The following is a 16402-nucleotide window of genomic DNA, read 5'->3' as shown; positions in this document are numbered from 1 at the left end:
AATTGCTTATGGAATTATTCGTTTAGTAGCCCGCCGTTTTTTAGTGATGCTAATATGCCAATACATAATGATTTACAATTGTTATAAGGCATTTTTACTTTTGAGCACTTTTAAACTTTTACAAGGTACACTTTTAACTTTTAATTACGTACATTTTCTCATTATTCTTAAATTTGAGTGTATTATCACACGAAGGTATATTCACTCTTGTGTTTTTTTGTTATCTAACTTTTTATTCGGCCGTATACATTTCGAGTTATACAAAGTTGAAACAATAATATGGAATTTGGTTAATATGGTTTTTTAGGCAAAATTTTTATATTGAAATATTTCTTCGATAAATCGATTGTCATTCTAAACAGCGGTGTTTAAAAACATCAGAGACTAATCATTTTATGCTTGTTGTTTAATGTTAAACAGAGATAAAATGATGTTTTTAATAAAATTTTTAATGGTATTTCTAAAACTTCTGAACACAGAAAAATTTTAAATTAGAAAAATTCTAAACAATGAAAAATTATAAATATATAATTTTATAACAAAGTACTGTGTTTCTTTTTAAACTAAACTAATCTTTTAAAATTACTTTTATGGATAGCCATATTACAACCATTTTTTTTCTTCCGCCGATTATGCAGTGCGTTAGATTTTTATATATCACGTCCTAAATAATAAGTATTTCATTACTTTGAGTCTAGAATCTATCAAACAACACTCTGATGAATGTAATTGTTCAAGTTTCAATAGAAAATATTAACTATAAACAAAGTCATTCAATAAAATGAAAATAGGTGGCATATTACCCACTTCTCCTCTATTAATCATTATTAAATATTAAATATAAAATATTCTGCAAATAAAATCAATTATTAAATAAATTATATATATATATATATAAAATATATTAATTAATAATAATATAATATAAACAAATAATAGTATAAATACTTCATGTAACTTAAAATATGTACCTATGAATGAATAAACTTAAAAATAAATGTAAAATCATGTGTGTGTGTGTGTGTGTGTGTGTGTGTGTGTGTGTGTGTGTGTGTGTGTGTGTGTGTGTGTGTGTGTGTGTGCGTGCGTGCGTGCGTGCGTGCGTGCGTGCGTGCGTGCTTGGGTGCGTGCGCGCGTGTGTCTATATATATATATATATATAATTTATTTATTTATTTATTATTATACATTATGTAGAATTACTTTTACTTGCTCTCTTTCTCTCTACACACACACACACACACACACACACACACACACACACACGCACACACGCACACACGCACACGCACGCGCACACGCACATGCACACGCACACATATATATAAAATTTACAATACATCAAATATTTCTGTCAGGTGAACATATCGCAGAAAATCTCTGGTTGTCAAATTGCTTGGATACGTCAGTAATGAAATTAAGTGGTGGCGAACGGAGAAGATTGTCTATCGGCGTGCAAATGATCACCAAGTCATCAGTTTTCTTATTAGATGAGCCAACAAGCGGTCGTGACAGTGCGGCGTCTTACCAGGTATGATATAAATTATTAATGCAGCTATCAATCAATAACGATCGTTTTATTAAAATGCCCAATATTGTTATAAGTTGCTAATAATTCTATACACAGTGCGGTTCAAATATTTGACTGAATTTACTTCTTTCTTATAATGCTATCTAAAATCAAAGTATAAATTAATGCATTCTACACTGAGAGTCAACACTGGATGTTTGTATGTAATTAGTATATATATTGACAATTAATTATTAAAAGTACAATAAACGTTTCCATAAAAATTGTCGAGAGGAAAAAATCGGTTTTTGGCACCAATCGTAGATCATAAAATTATGTTTCTTAATTAAAGTTATATTTAGAAAATTTATTTTTTTCTCTTCCACCTTAATCGTGAAATTAAGTCTCGGATAATAAACATTGAACGAAACATTCAATTTATCCTTGACCCACATATTTATCCTTGACCTACATATGAGTAGAAAGTACACAGAGTCGTATCTAGAACGAATTTTGTGACAGTATCTGAGGAAAAGTAGAGAGTGCTTACAATTTAATCAAAATAACATTTTAAGATACCAATTTAAAGCCTTTTCAGAAAACTTAAAAATAAAATATATTAATATAAAAATTACAAAAATAATAATGTATTACATCTATGTATAAACAAAAAAACGTCCTTCATTGTATTTATACATACAAATAAAATAATACACTCTTAACGGTAAAAAAGCAAAAGATTGTGTAAAGGTACATTAGTTGTTATTTGTTCTGTTTAGAGGGTGTCAAAAGAATATTAGAGAGTGCCGCGCACTCTCTGGCACTCTCGTGGCTACGGCTCTGAGAATACAATGTCATTCACGTATCTAAAATCTAAAGTAAAACATGGGTCTAATCCCTCGGACGTGACACTTTTTGTGTAACTGTGTAATTAATGTTAGAATGCAATAAAACTTATACCTAATAGAAATATTTCTCGGTACGCTGTGAGAAATGAATGTAAAGACCAACGTGTGGCATATAATTTTCTTGCAAAACTTATTTGTTAATTTCGAAAACTGTCAAATTGTTTCAAAAGACTTACGGAGTTATCTCCTTAAGTCGTTCAAATATTTTCTGGTGCACATCTATGGTTGCGACAAGGGATAACTAATAAACTTCGAAAAGTCTGGCCTTAATCACTATTGAAATCACATTAATATACATTGACACATACACATGTCAAAGGTTTTTATTTCTACTGCGTTCTGATAGATAGCATTAAGAAATCGATACAAAATTCAGATTTAAAACTTTTAGATAGCACTGTTGTACAAGTATAGAATATTCTAATTATACGGCAGTAACGTTACAATGTAGGGCGAGTTTTTTAATTTATCGATTGATCAATTGTATTATGCCCAAATGCAATTTTGGTCTGTAAAAGCTGTATGTTATGATTTTCTTCTACCTATAATATTGTTCTTAATATACTGTATGGAAATATATAATTTCTGTTAAATAGTTAATTGGCATGTTGCACAATATGACGAAAGCAAATTGTGCTGTAGTTTGTGCAATACATCAACCTAGTGGTCGTATGATTTCGCTTTTCGATGACATCATGGTACTTAATCGAGGAAAATGTATGTACTGCGGACCAAAAAGCGAGATCTTGAGCACGTACAACATTGCCGGATTCACGCGTCCTAGCTTTTACAACATAGCCAAATTTGGTAATATTGATTGTACCACTCTTTGATAAATACATTATAAGAAAACTAAAATTAAGAAAAGTGAATTGATATAGAGTATTTTAGAAATCTATATACATTTCACTCACACATCTCTTTATAATTTTAAAATTAATTTTTTTTTATTAATTTTTGCACTGCAAATTTTTTAAAGTTATTAAAAAGGTAGATTTTGTCATTAATTTTAAAAAAGATAAAATTATTACTCTTTATTAACCACAAAGAACAATTGCGATATTAATTGTACTTTTTTGATTGCAGTTCTCGAGATGATAACTGAACAGAAAGATAAAGATTTAGAAAATTTACATAAGATCTGTCGTGATGAATATGAAAAATTCAAATCGCGCAGTACATATAAAAGTAGTAAGTATGATGTGTACATGGTGTGTTCGGTAGGTATCGAGACCGACTTTTTCCTGTCAATAGGAAGAAGTGGAGGGTAGTCTATGGGCGGGATTGGTTGGGGATGTTACATGAGCTAGGAAATCCGGCTGAATTGCGTCCAAGTCTTTGGAATGTTTAGATGGCGCTTGAAATCTGAAGTGAAAATGTGTTTAGCGCTAGCGTAGAGATTTAAAATGCAGCGAACCATCGAGTACGTTGGCCCAAGCAAAACAATAAGTCAAAATGACATCAAAGTGATGAACGCAGGAAAATTCTAAATCAAGAAATTTCTAAACAATGGAAAATTAAAAATATATAATTTTGTAACAAAGTGCTGTGTTTCTTTTAAACTAAACTAATTTTTTTAAATTATTTTTATAGATAGCCATATTACAATCACTTTTTTCTTTCACTGATTATGCAGTGCATGAGATTTGTATAAATCACGTCCTAAATAATAAATATTTCATTACTTTGAGTCTAGAGTCTGTCAAACAACACTCTGACGAATGTAATTGTTCAAATTTCAATAGAAAATATTAATTATGTACAAAATTATTCAATAAAATGTAAATGGGGGTGCCATATTACCCTCTTCTCCTCTACCTTTGTCTTTATACAATAAACACACCTTCACTTCAGGCGCCATCTACACATTTCAAAGTCTCGAAGACAATTCAGCCGAGTTTCCTAGCTCGCGTGACATTCCCTGTCCCCATCAATCCTACACCTTTTCTTATTGACAGGAAAAATTCAGTCTCGATACTTACCAGACACACCATGTATATTGTATATTATTGAATATTTAAACATTTTATTCATAATGATTATTTCATAATTATAATTTATATAAAATAATTTTATAATTATAATTTATATAAAAAGAAAATATTTAATAATTATACTAATAATCTCAATATAAAAAAAATAAATTTATTTATTCTTTAATAAACAATACATGTTAGCAAAATCTATACATTATTCAATAATCGTCCAAGACATTACAAAAAATTTTGTGTAAGAATTCACAAGTCTTCTAATGCCATCTAAAAAAATAAAATGAAATAAGTGGCACGTAACTTTGAGGAAATTTTTTGCAAAGAACCACGCACAATTTATATGAAAAAAACGTGTTCAGTTGATTTGCTTGAATTTTTTATATGTTGTAGTGCATTCCTAATAAAAAACCTTAAAAATTGTTATTTTAGTTGATCATAGTCAAATAAATTTTAAAAAATTATAGCATTGCAAAAACCATTAAAATAGAATAGAATTATAATACTGCGAAGAAAGTCAAAACTTGTTTTAATTGAAAAAAAAACAGATTTTCTTTAATTAATGAACATCTTGATCAATATTTAAGATTATCTTTGTCCTCTTATAATACTAATTTTTAAAAAATTGCTAAGTCATTGCAATGTCAAATAGTTATATTATTTATATTATTTTTTAAATTTTATTATACGTTTATATGTGTATTTTATTTGAATTCTATTAGAAAATTTACAATTTTTATATTAATCTTTTTCTTATTAATTTGTTCCTAATTTTAACACCTATCCCTATTAATACGTTTAATAAAAGGTTAAATCATATTTTCTCTCATTTTGTACTTTTTCTCTTACACCTTATACATACATAGGTAGATAGATCACGAAGTTGCTCTACTAAAAAGAGTAGCTCACAGAAGTAAAAAGGTTGGGCACCCCTATTCTAAAAATTGAGGTTTTTTATTAGGAATGCAAGTACTACACCATATAAAAAATTCAAACAAATCGACCAAACGAGTTTTTTTCATAAAAATCGTGCGTGGTCCTTTGGACTGCTATTGAAAAACAATGTTGTATATATTTTCTTAACATTATGCTTGAAAAATAAATAAGTTCATTTTACTCTATGATTTCATCTCGTAATTAATAAATATTTTACAGAACAGAATTTATCGATTGATTTTGAACAAAATTTCGAAACAGATAATACAGTCACATCCACTAAAATCAGAAGACACAAAAAATCGACATGGCACCAGCAAAAGATTTTATGTTCACGAGCTCTAATCTGTATCATGCGAGATAATGTAAGTACAAATGTTTAAAGTAATATTTAAATGATTTGTTAGGTAAATCAGAATGTTATTTTGATCGATCTTTTAGACCTTTACAAAACTAAGAATTGCAACGCACATCACAGCTAGGCTTCTATTCGGATTAATATTTTATAATTTTGGTGACGACGCCATAAAAGTACGAAGCAATATATCTTGCTTATTTATCGTTCAAATGTATTTATTTATGATAAATGCCCTACAGACGGTGCAGATGAGTAAGTGATATAGATTCTTTTAATATACTTTATATTTCATATTATATACATATATACTTGCACATGCACATACATGACTATATGTATGTATACATATATGTATCTTTTTATATTGTATATAAACATAATATATAAACAGCTGTACTTTATGTTTGTAAATAATTATATTAAACATTACTACAGTCTGGTAATTAAGAAAAAAACCGATAAAAATGCAATCTCAATAACAATATTTTCAATTTATCTGATTTCAAATAAGAAAAAGTTTTGAAGTTCATAAATTATAATTGTAACATGTTAAATATATCTCATTGTAGTTCCCACGGAAGCGAAGGTATTTCTACAGGAACATTTAAATAATTGGTACTCTTTCAAAGCCTACTACAGCGTAAAAGTGTTAACGGATATTCCGGTGCAAGTATGTTTCAAATTGTAATGCTGTGCATTACAATTTTGTCGCTAATTATTTCGTTTAAATATAAAGTTTAGTCCAAATATGAAGTACTTTCCAGTTGAATTTTATGTTTCTTCTTTTTCTCGTTAGAAAGAAAACGTATAACACAAAAAATTCAGTTGAAAAGAGTGAACTCATTATAGTGTCAGTTTAAAAATGTCATTGTTTTTACAAATTAGGTAAAAGTTTGTTTGACTTTTAGATACTTTGCACAACATCTTTCTTGTTAATATCATATTACATGATACAGCCAATGGTATTTAATAGAATTATACAGGTATGGAGCATTTTGTCTGTTAACTGTGATGGAATTAATATACTATTAATGATGCTTGCTGGATTTTTTGTAAAAATAACAGAATTGCCGGTGTATATAAAACCTTTAACTTTTCTAAGCTACTACAGGTACATACAAACTTATTAAACTAAAATTGTTGCTTATGTGCAAAGACGTACTTTATTGTAGTTTCAATTTAGCATGTTTCTTCAGTACATAATAAATTTTATTGCAGATATATATATGAAGGAATATCAGGCGATCTATCTTGATTGACCTAATTTATCGTGCTCTGAAGTTAATTGTTACTTCAGTTCAACAAATAAGATTCTCTCAACAATGGACCTTCCAACAATGCCATTTTACGTCATTTTGATAATACTTGGCTTTTGGATTATTTGTTTCCATACAATCGTTTATGCAGTATTTCATTGGAAACTTTATTATGCGAAAAAGCAACGTGTTAATGCTCGAACCGAGGAAATAAATAATAATTAAGAATAAAGAGAAAGTGTATGTAATTAAAGGTTAAAAGTGTACCTTGTAAAAGTTTAAAAGTGCTCAAAAGTAAAAATGCCTTATAACAATTGTCAGTCATTATGTATTGGCATATTAGCATCACTAAAAAACGGCGGGCTACTAAACGAATAATTCCATAAGCAATTGTTAGAATACGTCACCTAATAACGGAAATAATAGAGGTAACCATATTATCGACAGTAGCCGTAATACCTTCTTCTCCTCTATATATATACATAATTTCAAGTGCAATTGTACAAATTATATATATATATATATATATATATATATATATATATATAATTTGTACAATTGCACTTGAAATTTACATACTTACAATTGAATTAATCTGTTGTTTGGTCTGATTAACGTCGAGTTGTAATCGAGCCGCTATGTAGAGCGTTTCACTCGTTGTGAGGAATGGTAATAAATCATATTGTTGCGGTACGTAACATACATGTTTACGGAACATTCCTCGGTTCTACTTAACGTCGTTTATCGTGATATTACCTTTAACATCTATGGATTGTTTTCCCGATACGATTTTCATCAGGGAAGTCTTTCCTGCACCAGAAGGACCAATTATCACCGTAAACTTCCCTGATTCGAAATGCCCCGTCACATTTTGTAAAATTGTTTTCTCAGCTCCTGCAGTAAACATTCATTAATTGATATTAACTATTTCTACGTAACAATGCGTACAACGCAACTTTTCTCCCGCGCGTACGATTCGCATTTACACATTTTAAGATCTACATATTCTTGAAAAACAATGGCGAAAGCTTTCTTAAATTAGTATGTGTAACACAAACTTGCCTTTGCGGTTGCGAACCGAGTAGGAAAGATCGTTGAATTGGATATACATTTTTGAATTCCACTTCTCGGCTTCCAGCAGTTTTTTTGATTCCTGCTATTCGATCTTGCACTCATTGTCCAACATCCTCGCTGCGTTATTTTTACTGTTCCTTTCCGAGCGGTATCTTTCTAAGCACTTTGTAAAACAGTTTGTCAAAGATTAAGTCTATATATGAAATGTATCGCATATGGAGCTGTCAGTTGCGACTGTCGAATCCATACACTGAAAGAAACGATTTCTCTTAGTATAGAACTCATGTTGCGATTGACTACAATCCTTAATGTATTCACCTTAATGTATTCATGTAATGTATGATCACAGAAAATTAACAATTATCACCGCGTAGAATTTTTTGCATTGGAATAGTTAATTTGAATATTTTATATTGAATCAGCTAATTTGCAATAGATTGTCATCATACAGATAGAGTATTTAATGTAGGAGGTGTGCTTGCGAAACAAAAATTCGTGAATGCAAAAACGATAGTGAAAGTTTATGCTGTTTGAAACGTCCTTTTATTGCAATTTAAGAGAATGCTATACTGACGGGAATTACCGACCATTACAGTGTTCATTAATTTTCGAATTGGCTTTACAGATCACAAAATCCTTTTGCAAAATAAAAGTACGCACCAAACAAAGTCTGCTCTGGTAAATTTTATGAGAAAATCAATCAAAAAGTTAAAAATTCATTTATTTTCGACTCGTGGATCTGTCAACCAAGGTTAATTTTTGTTATTTACTGACGTTCTGTAGCTCGCATGTATAAAATGAGACCAGGGCGGACTTCAGAAAACTCTAACAAACAACACTGACTGTGTATCGTTTCAGTCAACAACCTAATAAAAAAGTTTAATAGGTGAACAGCTGTACGTGTCCAAATTTCGCTTAGCGTACGTAAACGATGACAAGAAGAGCAGTGGCTGTAGTTAATAGGTCTTTTCGCAGATGGCGAAATAATCGAAAAACAAAGACAGATCTATGCGTTGGACAAAGAGCGATAGCCTGGTCTCCCTCGAAAAATAATCTGCAATGCCGACGTCGAGGAAGTTCTTCGGTCACTATAGCATCCTCTTAAAACATGCAAATATACAGCCTAAGAGCGAAGTAGAATGATCATTTTATATAATATGTAGATATGCGTTTTTCAGAGCCTAGAATCACACTCCAAAGTAATTCCATTTAGTAAAACGTAATGACTTTCACGTAATCATGTTTTTTTTCAGAAGTTAATTTTATCACCCAGCCAGAAATGACTCATCAAATCAATATCAAAAACTAATCAAAATACTTATCGATTTCAATGGATTTATGTCACATCCTTTAATAAATTATCGACCCAAAAATGGATTCGATTTCGAATACTGTGTCCTTACTGCAACTGTATTGAATTGGGTTTCTAAAGTCTTATTTTTTAAGCCTTAATCTAAGTACGTATATACTTCAATATAAGAACACACACAAATATACACACGCGCGGACGTGCGCACGCGCGCGCGCGCGCACACACACGCACACACAAATACTCTTTGAAATAATCACAATTGTAAACTTAAGATGCATAAATTTATAATCGATAATTGTATAATCTTTATGATAATTTTGATATCTTTATAATCATTCATTTTCAATGTTAAAATAAATTTATGATTTTTATCTAACCCATGCTAATTTTTATTTAATCAAACCACCTCCGATTCTTCGTTCGAACAAGATTCCACTTGGTCCGATTCCGAGCAAAAACGATTTACTTTGCTCGCTTGAAATAAGGACCAGACAAATGCAGGACAATGCTTGACGTCTACGACTGCTGTAAACTGGATACTTTGTAATGATGTGTGAACACTTTATATTCTAATACGTTTATGTAACTTGTAACAACGCATGCACGTTGCATTTCCGGCGAACACCAGCCGGAAGCCGCTGTTCGGCTTCAAACAACAGAATGCGCGCTCGTGCCTACACGCTGCCACAAGAACAACGCCGCTAATGGCCGAAGGCAGCTGTTAGCACGAAGCAACTCCGTGCGCGATAGAAGACCACGCGCACGCACATCACCGACCAGCCGCGAGAAGAAATCACCAGCGAAAGCGCGCCTGTACCAGCGGCAGAGGAACGAGAATCCCGAGATGAAATCTCGAGGGATAACGAAAACACACGGAAACACCCGAGCGCGCAAGACAGGAGGTACGAAAAAAAACCCCCGCTCGTACGCTCAGGATTCATTCCGCAATCCTGATCGCGATCCGAAACTCCTTCGGCAAGAACAAGCGGTAAAGGTTGAGAGGTACTCAACCGAGCCGGCACTCGCGAGAGCTTCCTTTCGCACAACCACCCCGGAGACCAAAGGCGGTAAAGGTTTTTTGCCGCCACCAAGGTACTTGGTGGCTCCGGGCGGTCCAGACCAAAAGCTCGCGACTCCACGCACGCCAGAACCGTCGCACCGGCATTAAGCCAGACGCGTCACGAGCACGGTCTCCGAGACATTCAAGCGCACCGGGCTAGCCCGCGCGTTCGCGCCGCACCCCACCGAATATCAGCGCAACCGCGCCTGGAAACTCGGCCAGCCAAAATACTTAGGAACGCCGGCCTCGTTTTCGAGAATCGCAAGATTCCTGCTCGGCTTCGCAATCAAAGCCGTCTCTAAATATCTCGTAAATAGCTTATCATCCGAAACCTTTATATTCTTTTACAGCGTTCTTCTATTGTACTGCCGCAAAATATACCTGTATCAGGACACCGTATTCTTTTTCGCGCGCTTCTCATTTCTTGATTAAATTACCTGTATCACAACGCAGACTTCTTGTACCGCACTCTGTGTGTTCTTGATTTATATTATCGTGAGAAATAGCTGTATCAAACGTACTATTTAGTAATAAACTCAAACTCATGTGATGTCAAAAAGCAATTTATTTTCTCTTTCTCGCCACGAACCAATTGCATTAAACCAAGCCGCGACCTAAACCCGCGCACCTTAACGAAATATCGGTTGTTTCAAACTGATAGATTAAGTTAATATGTATTATGGAAAAGATGTATAATTAAGACTCCTGACTCCTCATTTGCAAACTCCGCGTTGATGGTAGCAACATAGTAGCCATCGTCAACGGTGTAGAAATTATATCCTCTTTCTCGTACTTATCGTATCGTAAAGATGACACATGGGTTTTGCTCCCTAAAATTTCGCGTGATAAATAAATTATTGTATTATCATTTTATCTGGGCATTTTGTAATAACGAGTTTATATATATTCCAACAGTACTACAATTTTTTAGAGATGTCTCAAAAATATTTTATAATTGAAAAAATAAAATATTTTAAAAAAGTTTTGAAATATGTTTGCAACGTTTCAAAGATATTGCTAGGATAACAAAACGTCCGCGATTCTTGCATTTAAAACCTCGCAGAAATATTCTTAAAAAGTTATAAAAAAAGTCTGAAATCTTTCTCAAGTATTACTGATCGTAATCCACTGAATACAAAAAATTTAAATATTATTTCTGAAGTACTCTTACAATTTAAAAAATATAATAAATTTAAACTGACTGTAGAAATAAATTGAATATAATAAAATTAAATATTATTTCTGAAGTACTTTAAATTAAAAAAAAGTGTCTTAGAAATAATATTTAAGTTGATTATATCTAAAGAATTTTAAGTAAGATTGTTTTCTCTCGTCAATGTCAGCGGTATAAAGGTATAAAAGTCTTTGAAAATTATAATACATTAATATTTCCAATTATTTGTTACTCAGTTATTGTACACACGGACTACAATTACATCTATCCATTACAGAATATGAATTTTCCACTGTAATGGTAAAATATAAATGCGCCCATGCGCACACTTAAGTAAAAGCTTTATTATACCTGCATGGAACGACTTGAGATGTGTATATACACAAAAATATTTTGACTTAAAATATAATTTTTTTATATAAACATTTTATAATAAATTCTTTAATGTAATAACGTTTACTGCACAAAATGCAGAATGCAGGTTTGTAAGCCGAGCGTTCATGTCTATACGGCACGCACGCATGCACGCACGCACGCACGCACGCACATTTTTGTCTATCTATCTATCTATCTATCTATCTATCTATCTGTGTCAATATACTTTATTATTAGGAGTATAAATAAGTTTCCGCCGTTTTTTATGAAAAATTGGGCATTTATTGTGAAAGAACGGTACCTAATGTTTTATTCGAAGTATTGTCCATTGCTAGCCACTACTTTTTCCCATCTTTCTGGCAGCATACGGATACCGCGTCGGAAGAATGCTTCATCTTTTGAAGCTATCCACAAATCGACCCAATTTTTTGTATCTTCATATGATGTGAAGTGTTGCTCAGACAGGCCATGCGCCATCGATCGAAACAGGTAGTAATCAGAAGGAGCAATGTCTGGTGAATACGGCGGGTGAGGTAAAACTTCCCAATTGAGTGTTTCCAGGTAGGTTTTGACCGGCGCCGCAACATGTGGACGAGCATTATCATGCAGAAGAATAACTTTGTCGTGTCTGGAGTAGTAGTGGGCACGTTTTTCCTTGAGTACTCGACTCAATCTCATCAATTGTGTTCGGTAGAGAGCCCCAGTAATGGTTTCATTCGGTTTGAGCAACTCATAATACACGATACCAAGCTGATCCCACTAAATACACAACATGAGCTTTTTTCCATGAATGTTCGGCTTGGCTGTCGATGTTGAAGGCCAGGTGGGCCCCATGATTTCTTCTTCTTTGGGTTATCGTAGTGGATCCATTTTTCATCACCAGTGACTACACGATGCAAAAAACCCTTTCGTTTATGCCTGGCAAGCAGCATTTCACATGTGAAAAATCGGCGTTCAACATTTCTCGGCTTCAGTTCATATGGAACCCAGTTTCCTTGTTTTTCAATCATTCCCAATGATTTTAAGCGATGTGAAATTGCTGGTTGAGTCACTCCTAATGTAAGTGCAAGTGCTTCTTGCGTTTGGCACGAATCTTCATCTAATAATGTTTTCAATTCCGCGTCTTCGTACACTTTCGGCCTTCCGCTACGTTCTTTGTCTTCGACGTCAAATTCACCGTTCTTAAACTTGTGAAACCTCTCATGGCAACTTCTCTCACTTAAGGCAGCCTCACCATATGCTTCTACAAGCAATCGATGCGCCTCAGCTGCAGATTTCTTCAAATTAAAGAAGTAAATCAAAAGCTCCCGCAAATGACGCTTATTCGGCTCAAAACTCGACATTTTCGCACAAAAAAAGATATATGATGCTGATACAAAATCGCTAATATTTTAAGGTTATGTTGTTGCCAGATGTCCAACCTTACGATATAACGTTTTACAACAAAGAATTTCAACCATAACATACTGGCGCCATTTTTTGTGAAACGGCGGAAACTTATTTATACTCCTAATAAATAATTAAAAAAGGTGAATAAACGGAAAATCAATAAAAAATTAAATAAATAAATAAAAAAAATAAAAATGGAAGCTGTACAAGTCATTAGATATAAAATTGTAAAAAAACGCCTATAAAAGTTAATGTAAATTCAAAAATGGGGGGAAAAAGGAAATAAGCCGAAGCGAAAATTGTATACAAAATTCCTCTAAGTATCAAAACTCGTGTCACAGTCTTGAGATGGGATGTTACATCTCGGTGAGAATAGATACGAATAATAAGGACCCAAAAGAGATAGCCTCGGTGGCCCGAACGAAAGGAATAGAAGGAGGAGAGGTGATGAACCTAAGAAGGGGGAATACACTCGAGGATAGGAAGATACGCATCCGAGAGAAGTTCCGTGTCGCTTTGTTTATTGAGTCCGTGCATTTGATTTTTGATGTGTAGCATCTCAGATATAGATCTTTTGACATAAGCTGGTACCTTGTCTAAAATTTCCACGTTCTCCCAATCGAATTTGTGATTATCTCCAATGACCATCTTATGTCAAAAGATCTACATCTGAGATGCTACACATCAAAAATAAAATGCACGGACTCAATAAACAAAGCGACACGGAACTTTTCTCGGATGCGTATCTTCCTATCCTCGAGCGTATTCTCCCTTCTTAGGTTCATCACCCCTCCTCCTTCTATTCCTTTCGTTCGGGCCACCGAGGCTATCTCGTTTGGGTCCTTATTATTCGTATCTATTCTCACCGAGATGTAACATCCCATCTTAAGGCTGTGACACGAGTTTTGGTGCTTAGAGGTATTTTGTATATAATTTTCGGCATATTTCCTTTTTCCCCCTTTTTATTAAATTTACGTTAATTTATATAGGCGTTTTTTTACAATTTTATATCTAATGACTTGTATAGCTTCCATTTTTATTTTTTTTATTTATTTATTTAATTTTTTATTGATTTTTCGTTTATTCACCTTTTTTAATTATTTAATTTTTATGGTTGTTTGCCACAAGTTTTAAAGTCATCATTCTAATATCTTTCTTTTATTTATTTATTTATTTGTTAGCAACCAACTATGTGGTTTCACAAAACTCTTGTCTCGGTACACGCTCTGTGAGGTCTTTCATAATATTATTATTCTAAGACGTTGCAGTAAGATGCATACCGCGGTTTTGCACAGTCTCTATCTATTCGGTAACTTGTTCTCATTTTTTATTTCTGTTCTTTATTTGTTTATTGTGATAAATTCATATCTTAATTAGTGCGATTGTTGTTTTATAGACTTGTATTATCACTAAGGAAGACCGTCATTAAAGGTCGAAACGTTTGCCTGACATTGAAGATTTTTGTTATTTATTTGCACCCGACATCCTGCGTGGCTCTTGAGCTCACTTTTCTCTAATTTAATTTAATTATAAGAGGCTTAACTTTTATTTTGTTTTGTTTGTTAATTTTTTTATGTTGTGACTACCGGGATACATTGAATATATACTTCTCTACATAAGGGGGTAGCTGGTCTAGAGCGCGAAAAAATGGGCATACTTTATGAATTTTTTGTGACTCAACAAAAGGATCAACCGAAAATCTGTGAAATAGGTTTTATAATATAGGTTTTAAAGTACAAATACAAATTTTTTCATAATTAATTTCAAAATGGCGGCTGTCCAGCATTTCTCCGAAGACGCCTTTTTTTTTCAGTGGGTCCATGGCCAAAGACGTAACCTCCTTAATTTTGGTCCTGGAACAAAAAATAAAATTTTTTTAGTTTCTATATAACAACAACAAGAGACGTACGTAGGATTTTTTCGATATTTTGTTTTTTCGCGAAATGGTGCACGTTTGAACAAAAAGTTAAAATTTTCACTATAAAAAACGACATAAAATTGTTGATTACCAAAAAACTATGCAATATAAAAAAAAAATCCTACGTACGTCTCCGGAGAAAGGTATTTCGAATGTACTGTCAAAATTTCGTATGGATCGGTGAAGATTTCCTCGAGTAATGTCTTCAGCCAGTTCAAAAAAAGTGATTTCGAGAAAAACGCGTTTAAAGTTTTAAGTACTATAAAATCATATTAAATTCGTATATACCTTTAATCTGCGATGCCTGCGTCGTACAATTGTCCTTCTACATCAACCTCTTCGGCTTCTTTTTCCTTTCGGAAAGCTTTCAATTGCATGCGGGCTTCTTTTGCGCCGACACTGAGTGATTGTTCCGCTTTCTTGATACGGTTCGCATCTATCTTCGTGCACACATTGTAACTGTTTGGTCCATTTTTCATCTTCATAACATCGAATATGTGCAAAATTGATCTTAGTGCATCGTTGAAGACACATGAAGCAATACTTGTAGCAATATCCACTATCACTTTGCCAGAATTCATAGTTTTCGGAGCCATCGCCCACACAGTTGAGTTGAAACTTTCGTTGTTGTTTTGCGTGTAGCCTCTGATACAACGAGTGAGAAGATCGTCCGACGTAAGTCTTTCGTATATCGGCTTTATAGCTTCAAACGCTTCAGCGCGCATAGGTGAATTGTGTTGATATACCCAAAAATTACAGCACGCGCCGGGATCATAAAAAGCGCTCGGGGCATACCTGAGTGCTGCCGCATTTGGGCATTTACACATTTTTTCCGGCATCCATCTTTTAGTATGTTATTTTTAAGATCCTAAAGCACCTTTTAAGACAAAAAACAAATTTTCGATCTTTTCAAAATTCTAGACCGGCTTCCCCCCATAAGGGACATTTGTAGTCTTGAATCTGCTATTCGCAATCGCTACAAATACAAAAGTGGCCGCATGTCACAAATATGTGAGTCGCAATAGTGTTTAAGCACGTACAACAAGCACCCTGATTATGCCTTGATTCTGGTAGTGGGCCTGACGGAACAGGATGATAAGGTAAGTCGTTTTGCTCTTCATTATTTACATAAAGGAAACCGTAG

General features: G+C 33.3%; 1 protein-coding gene across 1 annotated transcript in view; it reads left to right on the top strand.

Annotated features, from left to right (window-relative positions):
* LOC105193784 (ATP-binding cassette sub-family G member 1) overlaps window positions 1–7464 on the top strand; it is a 71541-nt gene extending 64077 nt beyond the window's left edge. Inside the window, 9 exon segments of the mRNA XM_039458434.1 lie at window positions 1359–1531; window positions 3015–3225; window positions 3505–3609; window positions 5562–5707; window positions 5784–5952; window positions 6270–6370; window positions 6609–6811; window positions 6919–6936; window positions 6938–7464. Coding sequence (XP_039314368.1) covers window positions 1359–1531; window positions 3015–3225; window positions 3505–3609; window positions 5562–5707; window positions 5784–5952; window positions 6270–6370; window positions 6609–6811; window positions 6919–6936; window positions 6938–7181 — 1370 coding nt within the window. The 3' untranslated portion in view covers window positions 7182–7464.
* Window positions 7465–16402: the final 8938 nt, after the last annotated feature.

The sequence above is a fragment of the Solenopsis invicta genome, chromosome 16 (assembly GCF_016802725.1).
Source record: "Solenopsis invicta isolate M01_SB chromosome 16, UNIL_Sinv_3.0, whole genome shotgun sequence".
NCBI lineage: Eukaryota > Metazoa > Arthropoda > Insecta > Hymenoptera > Formicidae > Solenopsis > Solenopsis invicta.
The sequence above is the reverse complement of the archived record's forward strand: the minus strand, read 5'-3'. Positions and strand labels throughout refer to the sequence as shown.